This window comes from Mastigoproctus giganteus, chromosome 9, assembly GCF_048544385.1.
Source record: "Mastigoproctus giganteus isolate SK-2022 chromosome 9, ASM4854438v1, whole genome shotgun sequence".
NCBI classification, from domain to species: Eukaryota; Metazoa; Arthropoda; class Arachnida; order Uropygi; family Thelyphonidae; genus Mastigoproctus; species Mastigoproctus giganteus.
Genome location: NC_143583.1, coordinates 142987118 through 143000048, shown reverse-complemented (window position 1 = coordinate 143000048; position 12931 = coordinate 142987118). Strand labels below are relative to the sequence as shown.

The following is a 12931-nucleotide window of genomic DNA, read 5'->3' as shown; positions in this document are numbered from 1 at the left end:
CCTGATGGGCCCCTCAATTTAGATCTTTTGAGGGCATCCACCCTGTCCTTCAAGCTCTCATATAGGCCCATAACAACACTGAGTTGTCGCCTGATGTTTATATGGGACTAAAAAAAAGTACAAAAAGGGGGGGGTTACATTCCAAAAGCTAACAAAAATACATTCTAGATTTCGTGTATCTTCTACTCTCTTTAAAAAATCAGTAATCTGGGTTTCTTTGCTTTTTGCTTGCTAAATCTTTGTGAATTTCATCATATGGAACTAAGCATTTTTGAAGCTCCCATTTGAACTTTGGGCTCCTTTCATTCAAGAATCTGCATTCAAAAAATAAGATTCTAATTGCTCGGTTAACTTTATGCCTTCCTGTATGCTTTTAGTGTAAAATTTGGAAGTTAAAATTTTCATCTGCGCTATCATCATCTGAATTGAATTGATTTTACCTCTGATGCCATTTGCACCAAATCTGCTATGCCAGCCTCTTCTTCTACCAGTAATTCTTGAACGTCTTCAGTAATCATATCTTTTTTTAAATTTTTTTAGGAGTATTGGCGACTAAGGCCATGTTACTCTGTGTATATTGTCTATAAATTGCGTGTGTCCTGTGGTTGATTTTCTGTTTTCCCGGACAAAAAACCAGAGTTTCTCGGAGGAAAAAACGATGCTACCCTTGCCCGAACCTGACTAACTCAGCCATGTTGTGAAAAAGACCCATAAAAATACCTCCCTTCATCTACGGGATTCAAACACAGGTCTTTTCCAGCTGGTGTTGGGAGGAAGGTGATTCTATCAACTGTGCTACCCACAAGGGCTTCAGTAGTCATATCATCAAAACCTTCCCCTCCTACTGATGTAGCAAGTTCTACTGGCGCCTCTGTGGGCAGGAGCAGCAGTGTGTAGCACACGCTTCTAGATTACACCAGGGTTCGAGCCTGTGACCACCAAATACGGAGGATGTGGAAAGGTCAGGGAATGACCACCGCATTTCCCCGGAGCAATATGGCCTTAGTTGCTAATGCTCCTAAAAACCAAATAACAAACAACAAGCAAGTTCTACTGTCGCACCGATTCCGTTTTCTGCCCATATGATCATATTTCCTGAAAGAACTGACTCTGACCATACATTTTTCCACACACATTTAACGTTGACGGTTCTACTTCTTTCAGTGATAAAGCTATGATTCTGATACAGTCTACATTTGAGAAATGTTTCCATGCCTCCATTACTTCAATAGATTTGGAATCAATTTTTTTGCAAAATCCATTGTAACGATTTTCTGATGTAATGAGTTTTAAAGGTGGATATAATGCCTTTATCTAACGGCTGAATGAAAGAAGTTGTATTAACCCAGTACAACTGTGGCGGTAGGAACATAACTTTAACGTTTGGATGACTTAAATCTTTTGGATGGTCTGGTGTGCTATTCTGTAGTAATAAAACTTTGAAATCTAGATTTTTCCACAAGTTCAATAGCACAGAACATAAGACGGGAATTTCCCAATAATTCTTTTTGAATCCCTACTGTTGACTTTTTGAGTCAAAAGTGGGGATACAAAAAAGAGTGGAAATGTTGAAAAATTACTTCTTCAAGAGGAGTGTTTCCATTTACAATGGGTTTCCTCAGCCTACAAGTTATTTCTTGTTAGGAATTTTTTCCCGCCATAAAGTGCAGTTCAAGGTGTCTTGGTCGGTTAAGCCTCCGGCTGTCACGCACTCTCGTACTCCATCCCTACATGGTCTTCCTCTTCTCCTTCTTCCAGGAGGTATCCATTCCAGGCTAGCCTTTGGATATCTGTTTTCTTGCATCCGTTTTACATGTCCATACCATGTTAGACGCTTTTCTTTGATGGTGTCAATAATAGTCTTTTTCACTTCCATTTTTTCCCTTATGTCTTCATTCCGTTTTCTGTCTCTTTTAGAAGTTCCTGCCGAGCGTCTCCAAAAATCCATTTCTGTGGAGAGCAATTTGTTTTCTGCTCGCCTATTCAATGTCCAGGTTTCCGCTCTATACAATAGAAGATTTTGTACAATCGTTTGGAATATAAGTTTCTTTGTTTTATTTAAGATATTTTTGCTCCACAGAAGAGAGTTTAACATGTCGATAGCCTTTCTGCCGTCTGCAATTCTCTTATTGATCTCTGCTTGGGATGATCCATCACTTTGTAAGATTGATCCCAAATATTTGAATTTGTCGACTTGTTTGATTTTAAAACCTGCAATATAAAACCTGGCCCTGAAGACAACATTTCATTCTTGCCAAATTGATTTTTAGACTCCATTGTTTATATTCCTCAAACAATTGATGACATGCATACTTTGCATCTTCTAAGTCTTGTGCTATCACCACCTGATCATCTGCAAAAAGTAAATTGTGAATATAGGTGTTCTTATTAATCAGCAATCCCATTTTATTACATTTTTTTGACCAGGATCTTAGGCAGATGTCGATATAAATTTTGAAAAGTGTTGGTGACATGCAACAACTTTGTAATAAGCCTTTTGAAGTGTAGAATTCAGGTGACAAAGCTGATCCTACTTTAATTCTGCATCTATTATTCCTGTAAATTGCCTTAACAATGTTAATCAGTTGTCCATCAATATTTGCCGCTTTCAGTGCTTCCCATAAGAGTTTTCTTGGAACACTGTCATATGCCTTTTCAAGGTCAATGAAAATCAAAGTTTTTTTTTTTTTTTTCCCCTTTTGATTGGCATTTTTCAAGGATCTGCCATACTTTTGAGATATGGTCTATACATGACCTCCCGGCTGAAAAATCACTTTGTTCTTCTGATACCTCGATTCGGGTTTCTAAATGGGTCCTGATCCATTTTCCAAGGATCTTTAACCGTGGGTTCAGGATGCATATTCCTCCGTAATTTGAACAGCTTTTCTGATCACCCTTCTTATAAATTGATGTAATATATCCTGTTATCATTTCTTTCAGTATTTCTTCTCCTCTCAGTATACTATTTAACAGTTTTTGTATCAGAACAGCCACTCCTCTTCCTCCATATTTCAGAAGTTCCATGTAAACTCCTCCAGGTCCCGGGTGATTTGCCATTCATTCCTTCCTTCCTTTAGCAGGAGTTCCACTTCCCTAACAGAAACTTTTAAGCCCAAGTCTTCTACACCAAAATCCTCCATCGTCTTGAACTCTTCCCGGTCTTCTTTTAAAAGTCCTTTATAGTACTCCGTCCAGTCTTTCAAAGGTATTAATTGCAAACCAGCGTTGTGTTTATTCTGTTTTCTCAAGTCTTTAAGGACCTTCCATGATTCTGCTGATTGCTTGAAACCCAATTTGCTATTAATAGTTGCGCATTTCCTTTCCCATTCTTCATTTTTCGCTTCTACTACCAACCGATTGGCTATTTTCTATTTTTCAACATAAATGTTCCTATATGCATCATTCATATCACCCAGCCATATTTGATATGCAAGTTTCTTTTCCTCTACAGCAGCTCTTACTTTCTCTGTAATCCAGGTTTTTTTTGGTCCTTGGCTCTTCTTTTTGCCTAGGATTTCATGAGCTATTTTTTTAACAGTATTTTTTAAATATTTGTAGATTTCTTCAGTATTACCTTTTATCTCTATGTTAATTGCAGCATCCAGTCTCTGGGTGAAGTTGTTTCTAATGCTGTCGTCCTGGAGTAGGTCAACGTTAAATTGATTCACATGTAGCATTTCTCCTTCCCTGCATTGTTGGTTGTCCACACATTTTCTTAATCCAGTTCCACCTCAGTGTTGTTTTAACAAGAAAATGGTCAGATCCACATTCAGCTCCTCTATAAACTCTGACATCTTTCAATACATATGTCTCTGAATGTTTTGAAATAATGTAATCTATAACTGATCTAATTTGTCTTGTCTCCTGTAACTAAGTATATTTATGGATATCCTTGTGTTGGAAAAATATGTTGTTTATTCTCAAGTCGAACTGTTCACAAAGATTGCATAGTCTATCTCTGTTGTCGTTCCTCTCTTTCTCTCCAAATCTTCCAATAACTTTGCTATTTTGTTCAGTTCCTACTCTTGCATTGAAATCTCCCATTAGAAATATCTCTTTGTTCTTAGGAATTTTTTTCTATTAGTTCTCTCAGATCCTCCCAAAATTCATCCTTCAAGGTATCGGCGGTGTCATTAGTCGAGGCATATATTCCCAAAATACATATTTCTCTCCCATACATTTTCAGTTCCAATGAGATCATTCTTTCATTAATAAATTGTCAGTTTTTGATGTTGTGTCTCAATTTCTTTTTAACAGCAATAGAAACTCCTGCTCTTGCTCTTTCACTCTTATCAACTCCACTCCAAAAATGGTAGTATTCTCCCATTATTTCCTTTCCACATCCCTTTTTCTTTGTCTCTGATAACACAATGATGTCTAACTTGAATTTTTGCAGTTCATCCGGAAGAAAGTTTCTTTTAGTTGAAAGGCCTTGAATATTCCAGCATCCCAAAACATAGTCCTTTTCCATTTGCAGAGTCGTTTCCGAAAGTGCAGTCCATTTTCATTTTCACTTGTAGGTCGTTTAGCATTTGTGAATTTTTTACACTAAACAAGGAGCTAGCCCGTTGCAGCAACCTCCAACCTGGAGAGCCGGGGTATCTCTCTCTCTTAGTCTGGCCCCTACCCTTTGACCTGTCCAGCTTGGGAGGCCCTACCAGTAGCTAAGCTACCGCCGACTTAGCTCTCCGGGTCATCGGGACACACAAGCCCCCCCACCGCAACGTGGGGGGGGCTTGTGTGTCCCGAAAAATTACATCCAACATAATAGCAGGGTTTTTCCCACACAAAAGCTCAAAAATACCCTGTTATTATTATTATTTATTATTATTATTAGCTATATGGTGCAAGGAAGCCTGAGGCTTATGCTGCACCAGACAAAAAAAAATTCCCAAGTTACCCTAAGAGAGAGAGACACACACACACACACACAAGGGAATCACCAAGAAAGAGAACTCTAACTGTCTTAGAGCGAATCCATGTTATATAAGTATCGTGTTGTGCAAGGATTGCCGCAAATAAATCGTGTTAGAGCGAAACCGTGTTATATGGGGGTTGCCTGCATATTTGGTAATTTGTTATATTCAGTAATTCTTTGTATTCAGTAATTCCGTAATTCATTATATTCAGTAATTCGTATATGTTTTCAGTAATATTTTCTTGTGAAATGTCCATGAAAAGTTTTGTAACATTCAGCTTTTCCTTTTAGATGAAAATTTGGCGCATTCCAAAGGATGGGCTGATTGCTAACATTCCTTGCAATCCTGAAGTAGTGTTCCAGCCACTTAATAATCAAGTTGAAGTAGTGACCTTTAATCCATCTGTAGATTGTATTCTTGCTAGTGCTGACAATAAATCTGTTAGGCTATGGGATGTATCCAGAAAGGAAGAGATATTTGGTATAAAAACCATCTATTGTCTTTTGCCCTTTTTGTTTTATTTAATATAGTGATATGATATACAGTAATTCACTGAACATTTTTATATTGTTTATTTAGCCCAGCAGTGGTTTTTTTGTTGGTTCTTGCGTAATGACTGAAATTTTTCTGCTTTCCTAAATGTAGACCCAGTTTTTATTTGTGTTCTTTTTTTGAAGGCAATATTTTATGGTTTTTACACAGTAATTATGTGAAAGCACCAAGCAGGTATGGTATGACCCATTTCTAACTTTTTGTGCACTTTGTTCACATATGACCTCACAGGTCCTACTTGAGTATTTAGATTGTGCTATCCAGGCATAACCCACTTTTATGCTTTCGAATTCTAAATATTGCATCATCTCAATTTTGGGAGGAAGATTTTAGGGCTTTCCTGAGTAATTAGTAGAAAAAATGAAATCAGAAAATGTGTGAGAACTCTCAAAAGGGTTGTTTCTTTTCAATCCTTCTTGTAGTAATTTTGTGTAGAGCTTTCTGAAGTAAGTGAATAAATGAATGAATAAGTATTCTAGTTTTTAAGTTTTTTTTTTTTATATTAAGCCACTCAATATTTTGATTTAAGAAATATTGCTGAATATGTAATGGAGTCCATAAACCAAAGAGCCATCTAAGCGAGGGGAAAAAAAAAGTATGCACCAAATTTTGAAATTTCATGCTCTTAATTTCTGCGCTGAAAAATGAAAGTGCCTTTTAGGATCATGTTTGTATTTCATGGCTTAACTTTTTTCTTGTTTTTCAGCAAAGATATTGCAAATTTCTGCTCTTATGCGTATTTATGTGCAGTCATTTTGAAATTTCATGCTCTCAACACTCTTCTGAACTGGAAAATGGAAGTGGCTATTAGTTTCAAATTTATATTTTATGACTGTGACTTTCTTTTTTAATTTTTAGAAATAATGTTTTTTTTTAATATTTAAGTTTTTAATATTAAAAAGCTATATACAATAAGTACAAAAATCTATTAAGAAAAGATGATTTATTGGTATGCCGCAAACAGAATACTGCCAGTATCATTTAGGATATCCTAAGGGTTCGGGGAAACTGCGTTAGTGGGGGGAAAAGGGTAATTTAGATCCACATTTATCTGATGATACAGGTCAAAGTAATGCTTGCATCCACCTCATGAATTCTTATTTGTTGCCACAACAGCCAATGTTGATAAGATATTCTGAGGGAAGCAATGTTTCAAGTGAGGGCGGGAAGATAAAGCTTGGGATACAAACCTAAATAACTTCAAGCGTAGTCACGGTAGTTAACTATAGAAGATTACTTAGTCTCAACTGTGTCTACAGTAATGTCAGGAGTGTTATCAATAAAATGGCTGAATTTGAACTCCTGTTTAGGACAACTAATGCTGATATAATACGGGCTATAGAAACATGATACCACCCAGAAATCGGTGATGATGATGATGAGTTCCACCATAGTATGTATAATGTAATTAGGAAAGATAGGGAAGATAGACAGGGTGGTGAGGTGATGCTTCTTATCAAAAGCAGCCTGAGTATGAAAAGAGCTTTTATTGAGTCTGAAGTTATGTCTGCCAGCATGGAATCCATGTGGAGTGAGTTAGTTGGAAGCAAAAGGAGCAATGAGAGTGGCAGTAATCTACAGACCGGAAGATTGCGAAGAATATGATGAAAGTCTTTACATGCAGATGGAATGAGCAAGCAAGTAAGCATGAATGTCTTATTATGGGTTACTTTAATCTGCCCCAGATTGATTGGAATAAGTGGGTGGAAAACTCATAATGGGGAAAAACTTTTTTAAATAAACTAAATGATTATTATTTGTACGCATGCTAAAGTACTAGGGGTGAGAATATTTTGGACCTCATTATTACTAATGAATCAGATGACCAGAGCTTAAAGTACAGTACAGGAACCATTGTCAGGAAGTGATCTTGGTTGTCAGTTGGAAGATGAAGAAAGATGTTGTAGTTGTTAAAGGCATGGACTTTGACGGTTTAAGGTACTATATGGCATCTGTGAACTGGTTGGCTTGCAGAGAGATGGTGAATACATTTGAATTTTGGAATACTTTTAAAGCAAAAATCACAGAAGCCATGAACACATACATACCTTTAAGGAAATATTGCGGGAGGATGATGCTGAGATGCATAACTGTGAAGCTGGCTGGCCAGATAGAGCAGAAAAAGATAGCATGGGACAGTTATAGAGCAGAAAAAAAGGTAGCATGGGACAGTTATAGAGCAATAAAAAGTACTGAAGCCTACAACAGGTACAAGTTTATCTGTAATAGTACCACAAATAAGGTCAGGGAGGTGTGAAGGCTGTGTATGAGAAAGCATTGGAAAGCTAAGAAAGCTAATCAAATCGGACCCTTGTGTATGGGTGTCGGAAAGTCTTAGATAACCCAGCTGATGTTGCCGATGAATTGAATAGGTATTTTGTATCTGTCTTTACTGACGAAAGACCCTTCATGCTAAGAAGAGACTGAGCCATATGAAATTATTGATGTCATAATTACAGAAGATTGTTTATTAGAAAAAGCATTAAGACAAATAAGGCTCCTGGAGTTGATGGCACATACCCTGTAGGTTTGAGGGAGAGTGCAAGGGAGTGTACCATTGAGATTAAGGTGCCCCCCCTCATTGAACCATTGAGGGGGCCATCTTTGGACTTTGGGGAGATTCCTTTGGATTGGTGAAGTGCCAATGTATCACCAATACATAAAAGCAATTCTAAGAGTGAAGTGAGGTAATAATAACTACAGACTGGTTAGTCTGACTTCAGTTATAGGAAAAATTGTAGAAGCAATAATTAAGAGTGCAATCCAGGAACAATTAGATAGATATGGCATTCTGAACAGCATGGCTTTGTTAAGGATAAATCATGCTTAACTAACTTAGTAGGCCATTTTGACACAGTTACTCCTGAGCTGGATTTAGGAAACAATTTCTACATACTTTATTTGTATTTTAGCAAAGCATTGGACTCTGTCCCTCATGAGAGATTACTGTATAAACTAATGGGTTGGGATTACTGGTAAGATTCTAAAATTAATTGTTGGGTGGCTGCAGAGCAGAAGGCAGAGTTGTAATTAATGGATATCCTTCAGAACTGATGAAGGAATCCACATCAGGAGTGGATTCCCTCAAGTATCAGTTCTTGGACCAGTGTTGTTTCTCATTTTCATAAATGACATTGATGAAGGGGATAGAAGGTGTGATATCAAAATTTGCATTTGATGTAAAGATTGTCAGAGTCATTAATGATCAGTGCCAAGCAGCGCTCCTTCAGGATGACTTGAACAGACTTCAAAGATGGTCAGAGAAGTGGCAGCTATGTTTTAATGCTGCTAAATGCAAGGTCTTACACTTGAGGAATAGCAACCCACAAATAAATTATGCACTTGGTGGGACTGAATTAAAAACAGTGGAAGAGGAAAGAGATCTCGGAGTTAAAATTCGGGCAGATATGAAGTTTTCTAAACAGTGTAAACAGGCAGCCAAGAAAGCTCATGGTGGTCTATCAGTGATTTACCGAACATTATCCTGTAGAGATAGAGAGGTTATAATCCCACTGTATAAGGCAATTGTAAAACCCCATTTCGGATACTGTGTTCAAGTATTGAGACCTTATCTGAAAAACAACATTGAGATTCTTGAAAGGGTCCAAAGATGGGCAACTCTAATGGTGAGATCAGCAGAAGGATGACAGTATGAGGAAAGACTCCGATTATTGTGGGCTATGGAGCTTGGCAACCAGGCACCTCAGAGGTGACTTGATTGATGTTTATAAGACTGAGAAAGATTAGTAATATGAATGAAGGTGGAATTTTCATTGTTATAAAGAATTCCAGAACTGGGTACCATATGTTCAAATTACAGGGGTTGAAGTTGAGATTAGGGTAGGAAGTTTTCTTTTTAGCCAGTGAGTCATTGATTGCTTTAACAAGTTGCTCTTTCAGGTAGTTGAGGCTAACAGTTTGAATAAATTCAAAGGTCAACTGGATAGTTACCTGTGTGAGGAGTTGAAGCATATAATTTGTTTTCTTATCTACTTGGTTTTTGGGTTTTTTGCCAGTGCAGCAGATGCCTGTGGCTTCCTTGCACTCTATGGTGAAATTCTGTTACTCCTATTACTATCTCCTTTGCAACATACTGGGTCTGATTACTGCTTAGTTAAAATACTTAGAAAGTAAAAAAAATAGTGATAATTTTTGTTGTTTTTTTTTTTTAATACTTTCTTAGAAAGTTGCCTATTGTAATTGTAAAATAGAGAATGATACCTTTACCATTATGTCAGAACAGTAAAGCTATTGCATATGATTATTACTAAATTTTTGAAATTGAATAATCATATTCTGAAAAAATTAACAATATTGCTTTGGAATTAGTTATTAAATGATGACTTTTCACTTGCTCACTTCAAGTCCTATATTTTTAATGGTTACATGTAGTAGCATTTTTTAATATACTTTTCAGAATTGGGACGTGAGCTTTTTAGGGTAACCATATGCTGTATTTCTGTCCATAGTTTCTTTTGTGTTTATTTTGATCCAAGCCAAATTTACAATTGTGTGTGTGGTATATACATGGAGAGAGTGTTTTTATTTTGACTCACCATTTTAAAATAAGATGATTGCCACCCAGATTGTAACTTCTTTTTCTTGTCCAATACAACCATATTTACATGGCAGAGGAGGAGGAAGTGGAAGCAGAGATGATCCTGATGAAAGTCGTGTTATTTGTGTACGACCTTGAAACAAGATTGAACTGGGCCTATTTTTATTTACTGTGTTCAAAGCAGCAGAATAAGCTCTGTTACTTCCATGTAGAATCTATTATTATTATATATATTTTTTCGTTATTCTGTGGATAAATATTATTAGTAAATCAGTTTAAACTCTTGTAATTGAGGTAGAGGAAATTTATGTTTAAAACAGGATAAAGAAACACGATCTACCCTTCTGCATATCAAAAATATGACAGCGTATGCCTCATGTCAAATTTCCTTAGAGCTGAAGGTGATTTCGCTAATAGGGAATGTTATGAATTTTGGCATGAATTAAACCTCCTGGCAGGTTGCATCTTGTAGGATAACTTTGATTTGGTTGTAATTGGCATAAATGACAACTGCTAAAGACATGGTCAATCCACCTTACATTAAAAATTATTTACACTAAGACCTTTCAAAGGGAATCATGAATTACTTAGCAAAATGATCATTAAACACTTGGAGTTTAAATATTGCAAAAATGATTGAAAAAAAGTTTCTGAAAAATGTTTTTTCTAATATAGAAAGTTATTCTATGTGTAATGCTGATGTTTAATTGATTTAACAAATTTATTTGAAACTACTATTGATTAATATATATGTAACCTACTTAGCAGTGAGATGCTTAATTGTAATTGAAAAATCCTTTATCTTTGCACATGTTGTCTCTGGGAAAATGTAGATGTCACAAAACACTTATGTAATAAACGTGTGTGTGTGAGAGAGCAGATGTGAAGGCGTGTGACTAGAGAGATCACTAGAATTGTTTATAGTAGAAGTAAATGTTAATAGGAAGGGCAGTTAAAAATGTAACTAAGATAGTTAAATTAGTTAATGCTATCAGTTCTGTGATAGAGAGGTCCTTTGTTGAAGGAAAATAAAGAAAAGTGCTAAAACACTAATGTTAAATGAGTTAACAAATGTTCAGAGAATTTGGAATTTAAAAAAAATATTTTATTGAAACTGAAAAAGATATCTACTAGTGCGCTTGATGAAAATTTTGTCTACAAATGAGATAAGTTCATTGCAAAGCATATGTGAACACAGGTATGTTATACAGTAAGATAAAGATAATTGGGATACTTCCAAAGAAACTCATTGAAAAAAGTAAATCGAAAAAGCATCAATGGTTAAAAGTCTACCATTGCACTGTTTGGGAAAAAAGCAATGCTGAAATTTTTGAATCCAAGTGATACTTATAGTATAAACTCAGCTAATACAAAATTCAGTGTATGATTTTTACTTGAAATATAAATGCAGGAATCTAAGTTAAAAATGCGAGTTGTTTTATTTACTTAGACATCTGACACACATGAGAATTTTTGAGATTCTCAAAAGCAGTACACTAACTTTTGTCATAGTTAAATAATAAGTTGGGAAAAGGCTTTGGATAGCACAACCTAGAACCTATGGATGAAATTGAGAGGACTCCTTTTGGATAAACTCTGAAGTTCTGACTTTGATAGTAACATGACAATACACTGTAATGTAGTGTTACTTGCTATCTTTTTAAATGTCAGAGCCTTGATAAGAATGAAGTACAGGAGGGGTTCTCATTATCCGAGGATAATTGGTTCCAGAAAATTCCACTTAAAACTGGGACCAAATTTTAGTAATGTGTATGATGTACTTGTACATAGTAAAACATGGATAGAAGGAACTGAAAAATGAGACAATTATTTTATTATAATATATTGAACAATGTAAGGTTAAGTAAAGTTTATTGAAGTTACACTATTTTTCAGTTTTACGAATAAAGAATGGATACAGAGTTTTCGTTTTTTTTTTCCCCATATTTTTTCAGATAAAATTGTTGTAGCATTTAGTTATGTCTTTAACTTTGCATTTCACGTTTGCTGCACAGTTATGACGAGGGTCATTCTTACAAAAATATTCAAGTGCTTTGTCAATTTTCTGAAGGGCTTCCTTTAATTTTTTCATTTTCAAATCCTTGTAACTGCGGGGACTCAGATGATGAATACTCGGATACAGGGGACCTCCTGTACTTAAATTTAACTTAAACATTAATACTGATGTAACAGTACATTAAACACTTATGATTTGCAGATGTTGAAAAAATAGTTGAATCATAACATGTGATATCAGAGATGGATATCATAAGCATTTATACAAATTGTTATTATATTGATATTAGTATTCTTTATGTTAAGTGAAATTTAAATAAAAATTTCCTGTGCATTGCCATACAAACAATATATAACCAACTTAGTATTAAAATGTTATGTGTTGTAAGGATGCTGTACATAACAATTTCTTTTTCTCTTGCCCAATGACAATCAGGATATGCCATCTTAGTAGTTATGGTCATTAAAAAAAAAAAAAGGCAAAAGAAATTGATACCATATATTCTGGTGTGTAAATTGATTCAGAATATGTCACTTCCCCCCCCTAATTTAAAAATTCATGCTTAATCATATATTTGCTGTATAAGTCAACTCCATACTTTTACAGTCATTTTTCACACCTTGTGTGTAGTGGTATATTACAGTAAAATCTGCTTTAAAAACCACTGTTGGCTTTTAAATAATTTATTTAAAAGATATCTTTTAAATAAATTATTTAAAATAAATAAATATTTTAAATAAATCACATTGTGAATATGAATGTGATATTTTATTACAGTTTCAGTAACTGTAAAGAAAGCTGTAAGCATATTAGTATTAGTAGGGTAGGATGGTGCTGCTACACTGAGCATCAGCGACTAAGGTCATATCGCTCCGTGTATACTAT

General features: G+C 35.4%; 1 protein-coding gene across 1 annotated transcript in view; it reads left to right on the top strand.

Annotated features, from left to right (window-relative positions):
- Positions 1-12931, top strand: part of pod1 (coronin) — a 588411-nt gene that overhangs the window by 96166 nt on the left and 479314 nt on the right. The window contains exon 6 of the mRNA XM_090381732.1: positions 5210-5399. Coding sequence (XP_090237858.1) covers positions 5210-5399 — 190 coding nt within the window. The remainder of the gene's footprint in view (positions 1-5209; positions 5400-12931) is intronic.